Source organism: Verticillium nonalfalfae (assembly GCF_003724135.2).
Source record: "Verticillium nonalfalfae strain VnAa140/NRRL 66861 chromosome Unknown scaffold_213, whole genome shotgun sequence".
In the NCBI taxonomy this organism is placed as follows: domain Eukaryota; kingdom Fungi; phylum Ascomycota; class Sordariomycetes; order Glomerellales; family Plectosphaerellaceae; genus Verticillium; species Verticillium nonalfalfae.
This window is the reverse complement of record NW_021167438.1, coordinates 1-18,704: the sequence shown is the minus strand read 5'-3', so window position 1 is coordinate 18,704 and position 18,704 is coordinate 1. Positions and strand designations below refer to the sequence as shown.

General features: G+C 58.9%; 5 protein-coding genes across 5 annotated transcripts; 1 reads left to right on the top strand and 4 right to left on the bottom strand.

Annotated features, from left to right (window-relative positions):
* Window positions 1–2,010: 2,010 nt before the first annotated feature.
* Window positions 2,011–2,676, bottom strand: D7B24_003854 (uncharacterized protein; the record flags this gene model as incomplete). The annotated part of the gene is made up of 3 exons (XM_028638040.1): window positions 2,011–2,061; window positions 2,129–2,305; window positions 2,353–2,676. The coding sequence occupies 3 exons, from the start codon at window positions 2,674–2,676 to the stop codon at window positions 2,011–2,013; spliced, it is 552 nt and encodes a 183-aa protein (XP_028490502.1).
* A 1,581-nt stretch (window positions 2,677–4,257) lies between these two features.
* On the bottom strand, window positions 4,258–6,475 carry D7B24_003853 (uncharacterized protein; the record flags this gene model as incomplete). The annotated part of the gene is made up of 2 exons (XM_028638039.1): window positions 4,258–5,829; window positions 5,891–6,475. The coding sequence occupies 2 exons, from the start codon at window positions 6,473–6,475 to the stop codon at window positions 4,258–4,260; spliced, it is 2,157 nt and encodes a 718-aa protein (XP_028490501.1).
* A 2,942-nt stretch (window positions 6,476–9,417) lies between these two features.
* On the top strand, window positions 9,418–10,703 carry VPS74 (Vacuolar protein sorting-associated protein 74; the record flags this gene model as incomplete). Its single annotated transcript, XM_028638038.1, has 4 exons — window positions 9,418–9,699; window positions 9,800–10,046; window positions 10,111–10,562; window positions 10,614–10,703. The coding sequence occupies 4 exons, from the start codon at window positions 9,418–9,420 to the stop codon at window positions 10,701–10,703; spliced, it is 1,071 nt and encodes a 356-aa protein (XP_028490500.1).
* Window positions 10,704–11,576: 873 nt separating this feature from the next.
* On the bottom strand, window positions 11,577–13,668 carry D7B24_003851 (uncharacterized protein; the record flags this gene model as incomplete). Its single annotated transcript, XM_028638037.1, has 3 exons — window positions 11,577–13,286; window positions 13,374–13,457; window positions 13,648–13,668. 3 exons carry the CDS (start codon window positions 13,666–13,668, stop codon window positions 11,577–11,579), a joined length of 1,815 nt encoding a protein of 604 aa, XP_028490499.1.
* A 1,265-nt stretch (window positions 13,669–14,933) lies between these two features.
* On the bottom strand, window positions 14,934–16,959 carry D7B24_003850 (uncharacterized protein; the record flags this gene model as incomplete). The annotated part of the gene is made up of 2 exons (XM_028638036.1): window positions 14,934–15,255; window positions 15,314–16,959. The coding sequence occupies 2 exons, from the start codon at window positions 16,957–16,959 to the stop codon at window positions 14,934–14,936; spliced, it is 1,968 nt and encodes a 655-aa protein (XP_028490498.1).
* Window positions 16,960–18,704: the final 1,745 nt, after the last annotated feature.

Below are 18,704 nucleotides of genomic sequence, written 5' to 3'. Positions count from 1 at the left end.
AAGGCACGAGCGCCAAGCTGGGTATATCCGTGATAATCTGCTGCCACAATGGCCAAGTGGTCGACTTTCCCTCTTGAAAGTTGGAGGTATGGGAGATCCAATGCTGCGCGGCGTACTTCAGAAATGGATGACCGTCTTGTAGACTGTTTGAATCATTATCGCCATCAACTTTGTTGTGAATGGCCAAGTCTTCACTACGAACTGTGTTTGTTTTGGCCTTCCGATGTCTGAAAGCAAAGTTGGCGCAGCGAGTAGTGAGCTGGTCAACCCTTTGCCCTTCTCGCAGGGCGGTGTCGACTAAAGCTGCGGTGTTGAGTTGAACTGGCTGTTGCCGTCGGTCTATGGTTTTCTTGAAGTCGTCGAAGTGGAGGAACGTAACACAAATCTCACCAGCAGAATGGTCAGCCTCATTCAAGTCAACATGAAAGCCCGCCAGCGACACCGGCAAGTCTGCCCCGGTTATGAACTCCCGGATGCTGTTGTGAGCAAACTGGAGCAACATGGGCTCTTCTTCGGTAACCTGTAGTAGGTTTTCGCACCATAAGGTAATAAGGCGTAGATCACGAACCAGTCGCTCGGGTCTCCAATATGGTTGTTCAATTCCGATGGAAACAGCTTGGCGGATTTCAGGGAGCGTCATGGGCCGTTTTGCTACCGCCACCCACCGAAATACTTTCTGGACCAATTCGACCATCTTCTGGCGAGACATGATCCGTGACAATGCCCTAGTGAAAGCAGTCTCCAGATCTTTGGGAAGGTTGAGTAAGGAATTCCGAATATCGTCATCGCATTCGGCGTTGCAAACATCGCTTATGAGGAATTTGACCCATAGGAACCTTGGAGAATTAGCTGGCATCTCTTGAAAGACGACAGTCGGCACTTACATCCCGTCAGCATGTTTGCTTAATGTTTCCTTGATGGTTTCGAAGAGAAGAGGATCGCCCACCACCAGTTCTCCGTCTCGTACTCGTTCTTCGACAGCCGCATCAATGTAGAGACAGATATCGGGTGCGACGCAATCGGACGTCATTGATACGTGCTCCATGCGTGAGAACCTGTCTCTCAAGTCCTTATCGACACTGCCGCGACTGGTGATGAATATTCTCAAACGCGGGTCAGCGGTAGTAAGTGAAGAGAGTACGTCCAAGGACGCTCGTCGCTCGGTGGCGTCGCATTCGTCTAAACCGTCGATGAAGATGAAGAATAGACTCGAACTCTCGATTCTATTTCGGAAAAGGCTTGCCCATTCACTGAGTTGGACGAAAGGCTTTTGACGTAGTTCCTCTATCTGTGATTCAACCTGTTCTGGCGATGCTGTGGGATCAATAGATTGTCGTGTGATCGATCGAATCATAGTTTCAGCCATGAGAGAGTTTGATTCATCGTACTGCAAAAAGAAGTACGCGACACGGTTCTTGCTATCCTTCTTAATGAGGACATGGTTGATAACATTGGCGCTTCAAACAGTCAGTATTTATATCGTCACAGCGGCCGGGCTTTTGGCCTACCATAAGATAGTCTTCCCTGATCCAACTGTCATCTTTTAGCCTAGAAACAATGAGGAGCGGTCTGTATCGTACTTTTCCCTGAGCACCAAAGCAAAGATGGACCCGTTCCATCATGCCATCGTTCGAACTCGGGGGTCGTGAATATCCATTCCGCAGTGTTGTATTGATGCTTCTTACGAGCTATCTGGAATGGAGTCTTGTGATCATGCGATGACAGATATTCGAGCAGTCGCTGCCGCTCCTCCCCTAGAAAGCCAGTCAGTTCCGACCCAATTAGCGCCGGGGTAACACGAACTGGATCGACGCGTGGATTGTTCGAGCTGCATCTTCTTGATGGTCTCGAGTTCATCCTGCATTGTCGGCATGAACTTTGTTAGTCTCGACCTTGCTTTGGACGCCTCTGCTCTTTCTTTTTTCTGGAGGTGCTGGTCCTGACGTTCGGCGTGTGCCATCGCAAGAGCTATCTCAGCCTTCACATGTTTGCCCATGCTTTGCATATCATCTAAGTCGGGCTTGAACTCTTGATTGAAGGACTGCAAGAGTTGTTTATGCCCTATGGCAAGTCAGCGCCTTCTTTGATATGGCGACAGCAAAGACGACGAACAGGGTCGTTGGATCACCTCCACGGCGTGCTTGCAGCAGCGTATTATGGAGGCGTGGAAATCGCAAAGTGCCTTTTGCAGCTGGGTAGAGCCAGGGTACAGAGCTTGGTACTCAGCAAAGCGCGGGCACTGTCTGCTGACCGCCATGAAGAGACCAGAGAGCGCTTCGAAATAGGATGTGTAATTAACGGTCAACTATGATCGTCAGCTCCTGATAACACATGAAGCCACAAATCACCTACAAGCAGGGCGAGCTTCACGCTTCCCCAGACCAACGCAGCGATTTCCGGGTGGGACGAGACGAATGTTCCCACGACGGTGGAGAATGCTTGGACAGACTCAAGAACGGTGTGGAGACGACTGGCAACACCGCGACCCTTCCTCAGCTGGTTCTCCATATCCAGCTGAGCAGTGAAGGTCATGACTGTCTCAGCATCTCGGATGGCGCCGATTCGATTGATTTTTATACGCTGTTGATATGTTAATATGCTCTGAAAGTCCTTGACGGCATCTTCTAACGGAGTTTGAACGCCCGCGGACGAAGACGATGCTATGGCTAGTGGCATTGTGCATCAGAGTCTACGACCGCAAAGTCAGGCATGAGATAGCTTCGTGACGATGCTTCCAAGGCCGCAGCCGAGAGTCCGGCATTGATAATGTCGTGCGGGGTAACTGCGCATGTGACTTTGTGCGACCAACACGTTCAGTTCGTTCATGAACAAGATGTAGATTGGCAACGTCATCATCACGCAGCTTCTGCATCTATGAATGGCATTGGAACTCTTGTATCTCAGGGCGACGGCTGTTTCACAGAAAAGCCGGTTTCCTTCGCATTTAGTCACTATTTCCACGGTCATTGGTTGTCAGCAACACACGTCTTAGCAGCCTGCTATCTGGGAGCTGATGCCACCGTCATTCTGTCCCAGCCTCGTCTGTAATTTCCTCCCACAATCTCTTGCGATCCTGAATGAGCCTCAAAGTAGAATAAAGTGACGGTAGAAAGCAAAGCCGCCTGGTTGTATCGTAGAGAGCAAGGAGGAGCGATCGAACGCAGCGAGGAACTCGTAATAAAGAGGGCTGTTACATACCTACTTAGTTTTACGGGGTTAATGGCTTATATAACAGAGTCATGAACTGCGAAGACCTATCCTTACAGGCGTAGCATCTAGTCAATTCCGGCGACCCTGGGTTGGCTAGACCTTATGCTGTAGTGGCTACGCCGCACTACTCGCATCCGTAACAAGAGCCAAAGGGCCGCCGTTCGAGAGAGGGCATCGATTATTCGACCTGTCTAGAGCCCTGCCAGAGCGTGGTCTGAACAGAATGAGACGTTCCGAAATAGGTCCGCAGGCAATAGAGTAGGTATGCGGGCGAAACATGTCTAAATTCTGGCCCCCGGCAGCTGGGAGGGCCCTCCGCAATCCTGATATGCTCGTTCTCGTAGTCCCTAGCCCCTGACCAGCCCCCCTGCTCCGTGGCTCTGCAGGGGCCTCCTTACAAGCCCCTTGAGAAATCAACAGTCATTCCCTTTAGTCGCTGCTAGATTTCTTTCGCCAGACCCTAGATATATTCGGATTCAGATTCCGGTTGAGTTACAGACCATCGCTCACTCGCACTGTGCCTACCAAGGAGCTTTCAAGCAGGCTATCACATCAGCTTTTTTTTCTTCTTTTTTTTTTCTTTTTGCTTCCGAGTCCTTGATGTTGTTTTCGGACTTAAAGATATGGCGAAGGACCTTTACGGGGTTGCTCGTAAGTAAAAAGGAATCTCCCACAGCAGGTTGTGTGTATTCGCAGAGCTGAGGCCCAATCCAAAGCTTCAAATGGATAACAAGAGTTCCAACATCACATGCTCGCAGGGTATGCAGTAGGCTCGAGCGAGACGCCCGGCTTCCTTTCATTCTTGTCCTGATGACTGCTTTACTCTCGCCCCGGGCCGTGGTCCAAGCGAGCCTGCACTACGAGGAGCGCCCCTGATCTCCTCAGTAGCTATATCCTAGCCTGCCTCCTGCCTTCTGCGGCCGACTGGCCATGCAGTCCGAGGCTGTAGTGAACCCAACTTTTGCCCACAGCTATACCACCCTTTGTCCCATTGGCCCAATTTTTCCTCAACTGACTTCTGGTCTACAGATCATCCATTAACGACGCTCACGACCTCTCAAGCGCCTCGAGCTCCTTGAGGACGGACGACTTGGTCGTAATCTTCTTCATCTGCGTATCCTCGAGCTTCTCGCCGCCGGCGAGACGCATCTCGAGGTCCTCGATGGCCCGCACCTTTTTCTGCAGGCTGCGAATCTTCTTGGCGTCCGGGTTTTGCGACATGTCGACAGCAGCACCACCGCCGGCGGCGCCGCCCAGCTGGCCATCTTGCATGGTCGGAACGGGAGGGGCGCCGTTCTGTCCGCGGGCCGTGTTGCTCCTGTTGCGGCGGCCGGGGTTCCTCGACTGACTGCGAAGGGTCTGGCGGTGCTGACCGCCACCGCGACGCTCAGGGCTGCGTCCGTCGCTTCCGGACCCAGAGCGGTGGTCGTGCGAGGGAGGCGCCAGAGAGGCTCCGCCGTTAGCGTATCCACCCTCGCGGCCGTGACTGCGGCCGTCTCCACGGCCCTGACCGTGCTGCTGGCCCTGGCCCTGCGGCTGACCCTCACCCTCGCCGTCCTTGCCCTTGCGGCCGCCTCGCTTCTTCTTGTTCTTCTGCGCCGCCTTTGACAAGTTCTCATCGCCATCGACAGGCGCGGCGCCCGGAATGGCTGGCGCGGCACCGGGCACACCCTGGGCAAACTCAGCACCTGGAACGCCGCGACGGGGACGACCGAAGCCGTTAGCTCCAATGGGCGTCGCGCCGTTGGTCGGACCGTAGCCACTGCCCACGACATGAACTGAGCCGCCCTCGTCCTCGCGCTTGAAGTGCAGAGGCGTGGCGAGGCCACGAGCGCCGGGGGGGCGGTAGGCACCGGCGGGCTTGCTAGGCGTCTTGATGGTGCCGAGGTAGGTCGTCGCCGACGAGTGAGGCGTGGGCACGGGGCTCAGAGGGTCGCCGCCGGCCACGGCATCCAGGGCCATGGGCCTCCACAGAACGTTGTACAGCTCAGTCATGTCCTCATTGTACATGATGCTACCGCCAACGTGCCACAGCTTTACGCCGTTGTCGACACGGAGACGAGGGGACGTGGTGGCGGTCAGGATGTAGCGGCTGTCGGGGCTCCAGACGCAGATGCTCGGGTTGCCACTCTCGATAGTCGTGACCTTGCGGAAGTCTTTCTCGAGGTCGTACACATCAATCTGGCCTGCCAGATTGCCAAAGCCGGCGAGCAGGGCGAAGCGGCCGGTGGGCGAGAAGATGATGGTGTTGCGGGGGCCGAGGGGGAACGAGTGGGTGGGGACGGCACGGTGGTTGAAGATGACCGATTTGGCGGGCATGTAGCCGTAGATGACGCCAAACTCTTTCGAATTAGGCGACCACGTCACGTCGTGAATGGGGCCCTCCTTGTCGAGGGGTACGCGGGCGTCAAAGGAGCCGTTGACACTCAGCAGGTACAGGGTCGTCTCGCCGTAGTAGCTCTTGTTCGACTTGTCGACGTCGGTCTGGGCCAACACAAGCAGGCTCGTGCCCTTGTTGTTCCACTTGAGCTGGACCTTGTCGCCCTTGAAGAAGGTCTTCTGGGAGATGGGCTGAGCGAACTGCGGGACGCTGTAGACCTTGACGGCGGCGGGTTGGCCCTACGAGGGATCAGTCAGCATCAACGAGTCAAACATGAGATGGTCCTGACGATATTCATACCTTGCGCTCCGAGATGAAGACGGCAACAGAGTGGTTGTTGCTAGGCGCAAGGGCAAAGGTGGTGACACCCTCGACGCGCAGCTTGTTCCAGACGGTGCCGAGATCGTGGCTCTCGTAGAACTGGACTTCGTTGGTGACCTGGCGGGCGCAGAACTTCTCGTCGGCGGTGTACTGCAGGTTCCAGCCTCCCTGAGACTTTTGGACGTAGCGGCCCAGGGGCTGCTTCTCCTCGGCGGGCACACCGTCCTCGATGGTGCGCCAGACCTTCAGGTTCTTGGTGGCATCGCCATTCTCGTCCTTGCCAGGGCGCTCCCAGGTGACGAGAAAGGTGCCGAGGGGCGAGAAGCCGAGCTCGTAGACATTGGCGATGGGCAGGGACAGCACGGGGGTGCCGTCGGCAGCATTGACAACGGAGACGAGCTTGGGATCGGCCCAGGCGAAATAGCGACCACAGGGTGAGTACTCACAACACCGGTTGTTCCCTTCGGGGTTGGTGAACCCAGCGAGCGGCGCATAGACGGGCGCGGCATCGGTGACACCAATGTGCTTCTGGGTTCGGTAGGCAAACTGCAAAGGGGACGCCATGACTAGTGAAAGTACAGCGCAAGTCGATTGCAGAGAGTCGAGAGGTTGCAGCGGGAGAGAACGTTCTTTTGAAGGGAGGGGGGAGGAATCGGTTGGATTTTTCTTGGTGGTCTTCTTGTTTCTTTCGCAAAGATGGCTTTGTGAGGTGGCTGGAGTTTGGTTTGCCCGTGGACTTCTGATAATTCGACACAAAAGAGCTAATCTTTCGGTTCGAGGTGTGTTCGCTTTTGGTTTGGGGTCGTCGTCGTCTTTTGACTGGTGGTTCTGACCGAGCAATGGGGCGGGGGTTGGGTATCCTAGCTGCGTCCAAGAATGGATGCGGGAGCCAAGTTTGTCTCGTCGGCGGACCTGAAGCAACAAGAAGAAGCTTGCCTGTGCTGGAGAGCCTGATGACTTCGGTGAAGGCGTGGGAAGAAGATGAGGTGTCTGGCGGTGGGCGAGCGAGGGCGATAGCGATGGCGATGAGGTATCGATCGATCGGCCGGCTGCTGGGTGAGGCGGGAGTCGGTGGAGGAGAGAGTCTGGATGGTGGGGAGAAGAAAAAAAATCCGTAGAACGTCTGGGGCGGGAGAGAAAGAAGATGGGAGACACCCAAAGGGGGAGAGGGGGAGGGGAGAGGGGAAAGGTTGGCGCGAACCGGTGTGTGGTGATGTGGGCTGCTGGAGGAGGAGTGGAAGGGAAAGAAGGGGAACGCGGCGAAGGCGGATTTGGGATTTTTGTGATAGAGGATTTTTCCCTGCCGTCGGTCGGTCGCCCGTCGCTGGTTGCTGGATGCTGGTCTGACAGGCAGGTACACTGGCGGCACACTTTGGCCAGGTAGGTACCTGCCTGCCTCCCTTCAGGTGCCAAGTAAGGGTCGAGGCAGGTAGCGCCGGAGCACAGAGGTACCCTGGCGGCTGATGGCAGCTGGCCGATCGCCCCGCCGCGATCTCCTAGGGGCCTTGGGGGCCTGCCACTGGACTGCCGGCGGACGGCGGGCGGAGGAAAAGAGGCTTAGGCTCGGCAGGCCCCTGGAGCTCTGGCCCCAGCCGCCAATCAGGACAGGGATTCGCGGGTACGACCCCTCCCCTCCCACTGCGCTGCTGTGGCAGGCAGTGGATGGCAGTGGGCGGGCGATGCTGCCCAAGCGTGGCTCCTATCGTTTGGCGGGGTCAATGTGGCTACCTGTGTGCCTTATTGTTATGGATGGATGCTGCGTACCTATACCTACCTTACGGAACTAGGCATTGGACGGTGATTGTACGGTTTGCCCGGCATCCAATGGGGAGCTCATGATGACTGGGAGAATGAGAGTCGAATACGAACTGAAGGTTTCCATCAGGGACTTTTCGCAATACACACTGGTGACTCGTGCTCATGTGATCAAGGCCTGCTCCGGCAGAGATGAGGTAGACATGTGAATTTCCCCGCCAAGCGTCGCAACCCGCAAGGTGCACACGACTGGTTTCATTTCTGAGATTGCTCTGGCCGTGCCACGTGCAAGCGGTGGCGCTCGCTCATCATTATCTTCGTTCGTGACACGAGAGATGATGTCTTGCCACCGATGGCATACAACCCAGATGTTGGGCCTTTGTGTCGACAGACTTTTTTGCTCTAGCTAGCTTTGCCGAGTTACATCCCAAGGTTTGGTCCTGTTGCTGGGTAGTCCTGTTGCTGGGTAGAGGCGACAAGCGAGGGATGCGACAGACGTAAGATCGCCAAGCTTTTTCCAAGGACCCTGCGGCGTATCGTCTTATCGGTCACGCTTATCTGCCTACGCTGTCGAGAGAACCAAGCATGGCATCGAGATGTGGGTTAGCAAAGGGGAAAAGGGTCGTGGCGACTGTGCCTCGTGCTGTCGAATCAAAGGCTCACACAGTTTAATTGGCATTTGTGGGTCTGTCAACACTACGGTGCTGTGGCAGTCGACTTGATCCAGCTGCTGACTCTACAATTGACAGTTCTGAGGGCATAGCCGTGGCTGGGAAAGTAAAATGTCGAAAAAATAAAAATAAAAAATCATAGAGTATCCGTCTTTGGTTAACCTTTCTCCCTTGAAAAGGGTAGAGACCGAAAAGCTAATAATGTGTCCCGCTAATGCGGCCCTGGAGCAGTCAGCGTCCAGCAGACAGAAACGTTGTTGGGCTGCTGAAACAAACCGACAGGCCAAAACGTGCAGCCTCTTGGCCCGTGCATGGGGCTGGTGCGCGTGTAAATTGAGACGTGCAAAGTGAGGCCCCGATGGTGCAGCAGGTGCAGCAGGTGCACAGGTGCAGTGGGTGCAGTTCGCTAGGGGCCTCCCGTAGCTGCGCCAGGTGCCAGCAGTCAACAGTCAGCAGTCAGCAGCCAGCAGCCAGCACCAGCAAGAGAAAGAAGGCAGGGTAGGAGCATCGGACAAGTACAGGCTGCGAGAAATTCCCTGGCCCCAAATCTTCAGGAGAAGGCCCCCCCCCCCCAAACCCCGTGATACGACACGCCTTTGGCACACGACACGAACCTACATTGTCGATTCCTTAATCGCCTCCCTTTCTCCCACCCCCCATCAACCCTCATCCACCGAATTGGATAGGGATCACTGCCGACCCTTTCCGATAAGCCCTTGGGAGCCCTGTCCGCACACCGATCTTCCCGCTGCCACACCCACGGCGCCCCTCGAGTCAGTATTCAGGGTACCTCTGCACTATCGCCTCATTACCTGTCCACCCATCGAACGCGTGGTCCAGCATTAGCTCAAGACGCACCCTTCACAATTCGGTCTGGAGCTGCCCCGACACCCATCGCATAACGCCGACTGCCCACCCGTTGCCGCATCTGCACCGCGGCCATACCACCAGACAGCGAGCCTGACACCCTTTTACGAGCGGGTCCCCAAGATACCGCCGCCGACTGGACTTTAGGCACCACCCCCCACGGCTCACACCTCGACAAACAACATCCCCCCTTTCCAGAACCGACATATCGCCATGTCAGCAGCGCAAGGCGGTCTCACGCGGCGCCGCGGCGGAGGCGGTGGCGGCGCTGGTCCCGGCAACGAGACAGGCGAGGGCGCCAGCAACGCCGCCAGCCGTACAAACAGCTCTTCCAACTTCCGCGACAGCGCCCCCGAGACGAGCTATGAGAGCGGCGAGAACGGCCACAAGATTGCTTTTGACCCTCGTGACATCAGCGAGAGTGCCGAGCGCAGCAAACAGCCCAAGCTGACCCTCATGGAGGAGGTCCTGCTGCTGGGCCTCAAGGATAAGCAGGTCGGTTTCTCTTCCTCTCTCCCTTTGGGACGAATCTGCGCCGACCGATGGCACGGGGCCAGAGGATAGGGCCCAATGTGACTGACCAGACGCAATGCAGGGATACCTCTCTTTCTGGAACGACAACATTTCGTATGCCCTCCGCGGCTGCATCGTCCTCGAGCTCGCCCTTCGCGGCCGCGTCAGCATGCAGAAGGACCCCTCGAGGCGGCGCTTTCCCCTCGCCGACCGCCTCATCGAAGTGATCGACGATACCCTGACAGGCGAGGTTCTCCTCGACGAGGCCCTCAAGATGATGAAGCAGAGCGAGAAGATGAGCGTCAGCTCTTGGGTGGACCTGATGAGCGGTAAGCACCACCATGCGTCAGGATCGAAGGGGCAGAGAGAAAGAAGTCGGCTAACGGAACACAGGCGAGACGTGGAACCTCATGAAGATTGGCTACCAACTAAAACAAGTGCGCGAGCGCCTCGCCAAGGGTCTCGTCGACAAGGGCATCCTACGCACCGAGAAGCGCAACTTCCTCCTCTTCGACATGGCCACGCACCCCGTCGCCGATGGCGGCGCCAAGGAAGAGATCCGCCGCCGTGTACGCCTCGTCCTGACCCAGCGCACCATCGTCCTGCCCCCGTCGCAGTTCCTCCCCGAGAGCCTCGATTTCCGCTACGTCCGCACCCTGGCCATGGTCTGCGCCGCCTATGCCGCCAACGTGCTCGAGAACGCCCTGACGCCGCTCGGCCACGAGGCCCGCGAGCGCGCTTTTGCTCAGACTGACGAGCTGCTCGCCGACTACAGCCAGTGGCCCTTTGGCAAGAAGGCCGTCAACAACGGCATTGGCGCCAACCTGCCCCAGGCGGTGGCCGAGGTACGATGACTGTTGCCACCCCCTCACTGCAGACTGCTGACGAGCGCACAGGAATGCAACAACAACAAGGACAAGGAACTCCAGCTCGAGGTCGTCGCCGCGTGCCTCAGCGTCTTCACCCGCCTCGACTCCCTGCTGTAAACTCCGACTTCATCCTACCGTACACAGCGGGCCTGGCGACATAGCCGGGCTGACGACCATTTGAAACAAAACATTTTCGCGTCATGGGCTGCACGCCTCATGTGCTGCAAACCTCATGGGCTGCACACCTCGTGAAGTCCCACGTTCCGACACCCACGCCTCCCCGACCCTCCAGCCCATCGATCAAAAGTGAGGCCATGAAAAATTAGTTGCGAAGTAATGACGGCGGACGAAAGAAGGAGGAAGGGACAGGACGAAAGGGTGGATCACGGAGAGGCGGTCATGATGGGCAGCAAGGGGTGTATTCCCTTGAGGTGCTAGTTGGGGGGGGCTGGCAGAGTCGAATTTCGAAATGTAGCCAAGGCGAAGGGAGGGACGTGGGATCATGTCGTGACCTAGCTCCTGTGTTGTTCTCTATTCTCAAGCTTTCTTTTCTTTCCTGGTGTGCCTTGTTTTGCGTGCTGTGTCATGATATGGGTATGACTTGTGGTCCTGTTTTTTCGGCTGTTTGATGGCCCATGGCCACGACTGAGCTTTGGAGAAGCGATCATGCTTGGTGAACGAGGCCGTTTAGCAAACAGAACACGAGAAGAATCGGCAAAGTGACATGTCTCGATTCATGGCTAGTTATTTCCGCCGCCTCCCCTCCCCCCCTTTTTCATGATGCAGCATGGTAACGAAGAAGATGAAGACCAAAACCCAAAAACCAAAAGATATGTGGACAGCGCCGCCAACGCCCATTGCGAAAGAACAAAGCTCGATCCGCTCACACATCCTACACGGCGCCGGGGGGAGGGCCCGCTATGCCCTCCCTTTTTTCTCCCCCTTCAGACGAGCAGACGAGCAGCCGAGCAGCCGACAGCGACAGCCGCCTCATTTCTTCTTCTTGCCGCCAAACGAGCCGCCCTCGAAGCCGGGGCGGCCCTTCTTCTTGGTGGCGGCGCTGACGACCTTGCGGCCGGCCTTGCCGAGCTTCTTGTCGTCCTTGCGCTTCTTGAGGTTGGCCTCGCGCTTCTTCTGCTTCTCGGCCTTGGCGTGGGCGACGCCCTCTGTGCGGTCCTTCCACTCCTTCTCGCTCTTGCGCTTCTGCTTGTCCTTGCGCTTGATCGTCTTCTTGAGCGTCGCCTCGTCGTCGCGGATCTTCTCGCCCTCGGCGCGCCGGCGCGCCGTCAACCACGTCTCCTTCTCGGCAATGTCGTCGCGCCGCGCGTCGTCGAGGGCCGCGTGCTTCTTCTTCTGGTTCTGCAGCCGCAGGAGCGCCGTCTTGGGGTCCGAGGGCCCCTTCTTCTTGCGGGTGCCGAGGAGGTGCGTCAGGTCGCGCGACATGCGCGTGCCGTCGTCAAAGGCGACGCGGCCGAACGTGTAGTCGGTCGGCGGCTCGGCGGCGCCGTCGCCGAGGAGGTGGTCGAGCGCCGGCGACATGATGGACGGCGAGTTGGACGCGAGCGCCTCGTCGCGCTGCCTCTCCTCCTCGAGCCGCGCCTGGCGCCGCTGCTCCTGCTTGTGCGCTTTCCGCTGTGCCTGGCGCGCCCGCTGCGCCTCGATGAGCTCCTGCCGTGTGCGGATCGGCTTGCCGTCCGGCCCGATGGCCTTGCGCGCCGCCTGCAGCTCCGCTATGCGCGCCGCGAGACGCGCCTTGAGCGCCGATGTGTCCTGTGGGATCTTGAGCTGCTTGGGCTTGTCGGAGGGGGGCACGTCGACCGACGTGGCCGCGCTGCCCGAGGCTGGTGCCGCGGCGTCGTCGAACACGGGCGAGTGCGAGGGGGAGCGGGGGCTGGATGCTGTGGATGCAGGCTTCTCCTCGAGGCCCGCCATGTCGAGGCTGGGCTTGCCGGTCTCCGCCTCCGAGTCGACCGTCTCGTAGCCGTCGTCTGACGGGGGTTTGGCGGCTGTCTTGCTTGTGGGCTTTTGCTCCTTTGCCTTTTTCGCCTCGGTGCCCTTTTTCGTCTCGGCCTTGACTGTCTCGGTCTTGACTGGCTCGCTGGCCTCGACCAGCTCCTCCGTCGCCTTCTGGCTGGCAGCAGCAGCAGCAGCCTCCTTGGCCGCCAGCTTCTTCGCCTTCTTCTCCGCCTGCCGCGCCTGCTTGGCCTTGCGGTCCGCCTTCTGGCCATCGCGCTTCGCGAGCTTCATGAGCTGATCCTGCGTCATGTCGGCGGGGTTGGCATCGCTGACGCCGACGAGGGTATCCTGCTCAAAGTCGCGGTCGATCTTGAGCTTCTTATTCGCGATGAGGTCCCGTCTCCTGAGGCCCTGGCCGGGCGTCTCCTGCACGACGCCGGGGGCGGCGTCGTTGTCGTTGTCGTTGTCCTGGCCCTGCTGCGTGGTGCTCGGCGCCTTGTCCTCCTCCCCCTCCACGGCGGGCACCGGCTGGGGCAGCGCCGCCTGCTCGGCGTCCTCCATCTCCTGCAGCTTGCGCTTGTGCTTGGCGCGCTCCTCCATGACGTCCTTTGCGTTGCGGTTGCGGTCGCTGTCGGGGTCGAGCTTGCCCATGCGGGCGGCCTTTGCCTCGGCCTTGGTCTGCTTTTTGCGGTTCCACTGGTCCTGGGGGTGTGAGCGGGGGTGTTGTGATGCAGGAGGCCAAGGCTTTTCAACAAGACTTTTTCAACGAGGGGAAGATTTCGTTGCAAGGAGGAGAGGGTGGAAAGAGGTGCAAGAGAGGGTGGAACATACAGAGGTATCCTCCCCATAGTACATCTTGGCCGGGATCAGCGACAGCAGGCCGTCAAAGGCCTTTGCATGGTCGCGCAAGCGATCCTACGCAGGGCAATCAGTCAGCTCTGCTATTCGTGCTTCGTCTTCTCTGCATCGTCTTCTCTGCATCGTCCCTTTCTCCTCCATTGTGTATAGTCCTCCTCTTTCGCATGGCGGGGGGGCGCAGCAGACGGCCAGCACGCAGGCAGGCCCAAGGGCAAAAAAAAACCAAAAGACGGGGCGGGCAACGAACCTGCAGCGACGAATCCGTCATCCTGTCCCAACGTCAAATGTCCTCTTCCTGTCCCAACGGAATGTCCTCTTTCTCGTCGTCTTCTGCGAATCACACACCTCAAGTACGTGCTGCAAAGTCGGGCAAGCAAACAGGCAGGGCAGTCACAAAAGTGGCAAGAGGACGCTCAGGTAAAAAAAGAAGGCGGGAAGGGGAATCCGAGCAGAAAGAGACACAGCCGGCGGGCGCCTTCCCACTGGCCGGGATCTGCCCACCGCCCTCTTGAAATTTTCTGGCGGGTGGAGATGCGTGTGCGAACTCTTGGCGGGCTTATCTTATCGTCTCTCGCCGTGTCGGTACGCGCGAGACCCGGGCCTCAACCCTTTCATACCTACGAGCGCTATCCAATACTCGAACGTCGTAGAGGCTGGGCAGTTTTCTGTACTTCTATGAGTATTCATGTACTTTCAGTCATTTGAAGCCTGTCAAATGCACAGTATAACGGTTCAAAATGAGCTTACATGTACCTTGGAGGAGTGGCTTTTGTCATCCTGCCTAGGGGCCCAAGTACCTAGGTACCGCCGTGCCTGAGCCCCGCTGCGTCCGCTGGGCGCTGGGCGGTGTAATCGATCTGTGGGTCAGGGTCCAGAGAGCCTCCATGACGTGCACTCCACTTGGCGAGACCACAGGCAAGAGGCCAGTCTCCTCCATGGCGAGACCACAGGCAAGAGGTCAGTCTCATCCATGGCGAGACCACATGCATACAGCTCGTGGCTCGGAGCACGCCATGCTTTGGATGCTTTGGGATGTGTTGCTCTCTTCGACTGCCTATTCATGACAATGCCTTAATTACTCTATCGCACCGCCTCGAACACCTGCATGCCCAGGCGCCCAGCTCCAGCAGCCCCCAACGCCGCTCGCTACTCATAAACACAAAGCGCAGTCCAGACCAGGACCGCGCACGCCATGTCGGCCAGAAGAATCAGTCAAAACACCCAGTGGCAGGCCGGCCAGCACCATGGCCAATGTACATGAAGACGCCGCCCACATGCATGACGACGACCACTCCAAAAACACCCACAACACCACTGCCTGCCCCTCGGCGGCTGCCTGTCCCTCGGCGGCAGCCTGCCTCTCAGCGGCAGTCCGTAGAAAGCAAGCCACGATCACTCGAGTCCTCAGGGAGCATCCCGCTCCCAGGGAGCATCCCGCTCCATCCTCGTCATCTGGGACCGCGTGGCGACGCCCAGCGCGGCCGCGTCGGGCGCCGGCCGCATCATGCTCGCAAGTCCGTAGTCCGGCGCACGCTATGCGCCAGCCGTCCCGACCGCGAGCGACGGCGTCTGCGGCTGAAACACGTAGCTGCCGCTTCCCTTGGCGTTCATCTCGGCCACCCGTTGCCTCTCGGCCTTTTCCCTCTCGAGCTGCTCCTTCTCCGACTTTGTGATGCGCGGCTTCCTCGTGAGCGCGCCGCCTCGAGACCCGCGCCCGCCGCGCGATCCCGGGCCGCCGCGCGACCCCGGTCCGCCACCGCGCGTGCTGCCCTCGCCGCCCTCGCGGTTGCCGCGCGAACCGCCCCGGCTGCCGCGCCCGCCGCGACTGCCACGTCCACGCTTCGGCAGTCCATCTCTGTGCATAGGTCAGCATACCAGGCCTCGTCTCCCGAAGAAGCGAAAAAGTGACGTACGGTCTCGTGGCAGGCTTCTCGGGCTCCGGCACCAGCGGTCCCGAGTAGACGAAGAAGCCGTCCCTGCTCGCGGCAGCTTGCTCTTCCCAGAGCATCTCCGAGTCGTCCACAAAGTCGTCCTCCTTGTCGTACTGGTCCTCCTTGAAATTCCTCTTCTTCTTCTTGGGCTGTGCCACGACGTCCTGCCCGCTCGTCATGCCGCCCATCTCGGCATTGCTCGCCTCGTTGTCCGAGTCGGACGAGGCGTCGTCGCCCGACTCTTGCCCTGACGCCGTCTTCTCGAGCGCCGCCGATGCCGCGGCGATGCGTGCCTTGCGGTCGCGCTGCGCGGCGACGCGTGGATGCAGTGCGTCCCAGCCGTAGCGCTCCTCGGCTTCGCGCATAAAGTTGACATACTTGTTGGTCTCGCCCACCTGGAGGGGAATGTGCAGAACGATCGAGGGCGCCTGGAAGTCCTTGCCGGGCTCCGCCTTGCCAAAGTCGAGAATCGAGCGGTTCGTGTCGGTCGGTAGGATCGTCGGGTCGTCCATCGTGTTCTTCGGTGACGAGGCTGCCGTGCTCGACTTGGCCTTGTTCGCCTTTTTCAGCGCCGTGATGCCGGTGGCCAAGGGGACTTCGCGGGACTTGGGCTCCGACTTGCCGGCCGAGACGGAAGGCGGTGCTGCGGTCGCTTTCGTCGCGTCGGGCGGCGCGGGCTTGGCCATGGGCTGGGGCGCAGGGCGGGCGTGGTGGTAGAGGGGCGATGTGGGGGCCGACTCGACGCGAGATTGCGCGTGGTTCTGCTGGTAGGACTGTTGTTGGGAGGGCGAGGCGGCGACGCCGCGGACAGGCTCGACGAGACTGGCGATCGAGGGCGACGCGCTGGCGCGGTTGAGGGTGGATGTCGGCGGCCGTGGCGAGGTGGCGTTGCCGAAAATGCCTCGCACGGGGTCGTAGTTGCCGCGGATGGGGTCATAGCTCTGGCCGCTCGTTCGCGTGGGCAGCGTCGTGCTTCCGTTGGAGGGGTGCCTCGACAGAGGCTCCGGGTCGGAGTTGAGTATGCTCTGCATCGACCTCGGCAGCTCTTCCCGCTTGGGGGCCTTTTGGGAGACGTAGTCTTGGGCCGACGGTGTGCGGGTTCCCGAATCGGCCGAGTCAATGTCGACGATGTCGGAGATGCGATGTTGACGCGATGAGGAAGCCGAGGCGGAGGCAGAGGCGGAGGCAGAGGCAGAGGCAGAGGCAGAAGCGGAAGCAGCGAGGGACTTGGAGTCGGCAGGTTCGACCGGTTCATCCTGGGCAGGGGCGGACTTGCGTTTTCGCTGAATGGGCGGGGCGTTGGGGTCTTTGGGCTTCCTGGGCTTTCGAACCTTGGGCGGGTCATCGGGGTTCTTAGGCTTCAAGGTCGAGCCAGGTTTGCGGCCGGGCTTCTTCCTCGGCAGGCCCGCTGCTGTGAGGCGGACTTCGGGCTGGGGTGTTGTGGGTGGTGCAACGCCAAACCTGGGCTGCGAGGGGTCGACGATGATCTCGTCCATATCCATGCTGGTTCGACTGTGGTGGTTGATGTGTTTGAGTGGTGAGCCGGGTTCGGATAGGGAGCCGGAGGGAGGCGAGGAGAGACCGGGAGATGAGCTGTCACGCGTTGGCGCGTCTCCTCCAGGCGCCATACTAGGGGGGGAAGGACACCGGGGGTGGGGTTGTTGCGCCTGTTTCGCTTCAAAACCTTGATGCGATTGATCAAAGTTTGGTTGGAGCGAGCAGACGGCGACACATGCACTTGACAGAGCAAAGCCTGTTAGCGCGGCGCGTGTATCGCGAATGAAGTGGCTTGTGAAATGTTCAGATGCGTCGTCGCGAATGACTTCACTTTTGGTTCGGTGTGGAGGCTCCTCCAATGCAGTCGCGGGCCGGAATGCGGGAAAGGGGGGGAGGGGGGGATTAGGGATTAGGTAAGATGTGGCCTAGGGTGGTGCGTTTGGCTGGCCGGCCGGAGGCGATGCAGGCGCAAGAGTGACGGTGCAGATTGGGACGGGGTGGGAAGCAGCAAATCTGATGGTTGCGGCCTGGCTGGTGCGGAGTCGCCGAGGAGGGCGGGTGGTTGGTTGTTGGTTGTTGGTTGGCTGGTTGGCGTTGCTGGCGGAGGAAGGGTTGGAAAGGTGGACCTCTGGGAATAGCCTCAAGTGCGCTGGGCTGCTGCGCGGCGTCTCTTTTGACGACCGTGTTGAAATGACGTTGACCCGCGAAAAAAGGGCCTAGCTAGCGCGTCTGTCGCTCACTGATGCGATGAGCAGAAGCAGCCGCGTGCGACGAAGACGATGCACCGTTTTCTACGATGAAATGGTCGAGACGATGACGCCGTTTTGATGAACGAAAGAATCGGACGTCGATGGGGGAGCGTTGTGGTGAGTTGTCGAGGAGAGAAAGTGGAAAGGGAAATGGGTGGTCGAAAGAGGGATGGGGATGGCTACACTTTTGGCGAGACCAGAAACCGGTCGGTCGCGCGCTTGGGTTTATTTTTTTTTCCGGGCGAGCGAGCATAAGAGCTGCCTTGCTGGGGAAAGGCAAGGCAATGCAAAGGAGAAAAACGGGGCCCAAAGGCAATGGGTAATGGGCACAGGGGAAGGGGAAGCGGGAGACGGGAAGGGGGATGGATGGATGGAGGAGGGGAAAGGAAAAGGGAAGGGAATGGGAATGGGCACAGACAGGCATCATCCGGCAAAGCAAGCTGGATGGGCTCACCACCAAGAAAAGAGATTATCATTAGACGGGCACGGGGACGAGGGAAGGCCTGGAGGAGCCAGGAAGGGGAAGTGGAAGGGGGGAGGCGGTGGGGGGGGGGTTCACGTTCACGTCCGGCATCAGAACGGTGGGTCATGATCAATGAGATGGCGAGGGGGGGTGTTCACGGGCATGGATGGATGGTTTGGGAAGTAAAGGGCCAGGACGGTGGGAGATGGGCGGGAATGGGGACGAACGGAAACACCATGAATCCAGAGAACCACGAGTCGGAGAAACCAGATGATGAGAAAAGGGCCAAAGACGAGTGGACCGCCCAATCCAAGCCAGACTAGGCCAGGGGGGGTGGGGGAGAAAGCCGAGAAGAGAACAACAACAGCAAAGAGCCGAAGACACGGAGACAGAGTGAACAGATGACGAGACAGACAGACAAAGCCACCGGCCACTTGCGTGCCATGGGCAGAAACAACAAGGCCACGCCGAGCTGGGATGGGCCAAGGTACCATGAGGAGGAAAGGTCAAGGCAGGGGCGGCAGTACCGACAACTAGCCGCACCGACACCAGAGAAAAGGTCATGGTCTATCATTCATCAGGCAGAAAGGCAAGAGGAAAGGTCGAAGGCTGACGGGAGTCACAGCCGATGACCGATCGCCGACGTTGGGAAATGGAGAACCAT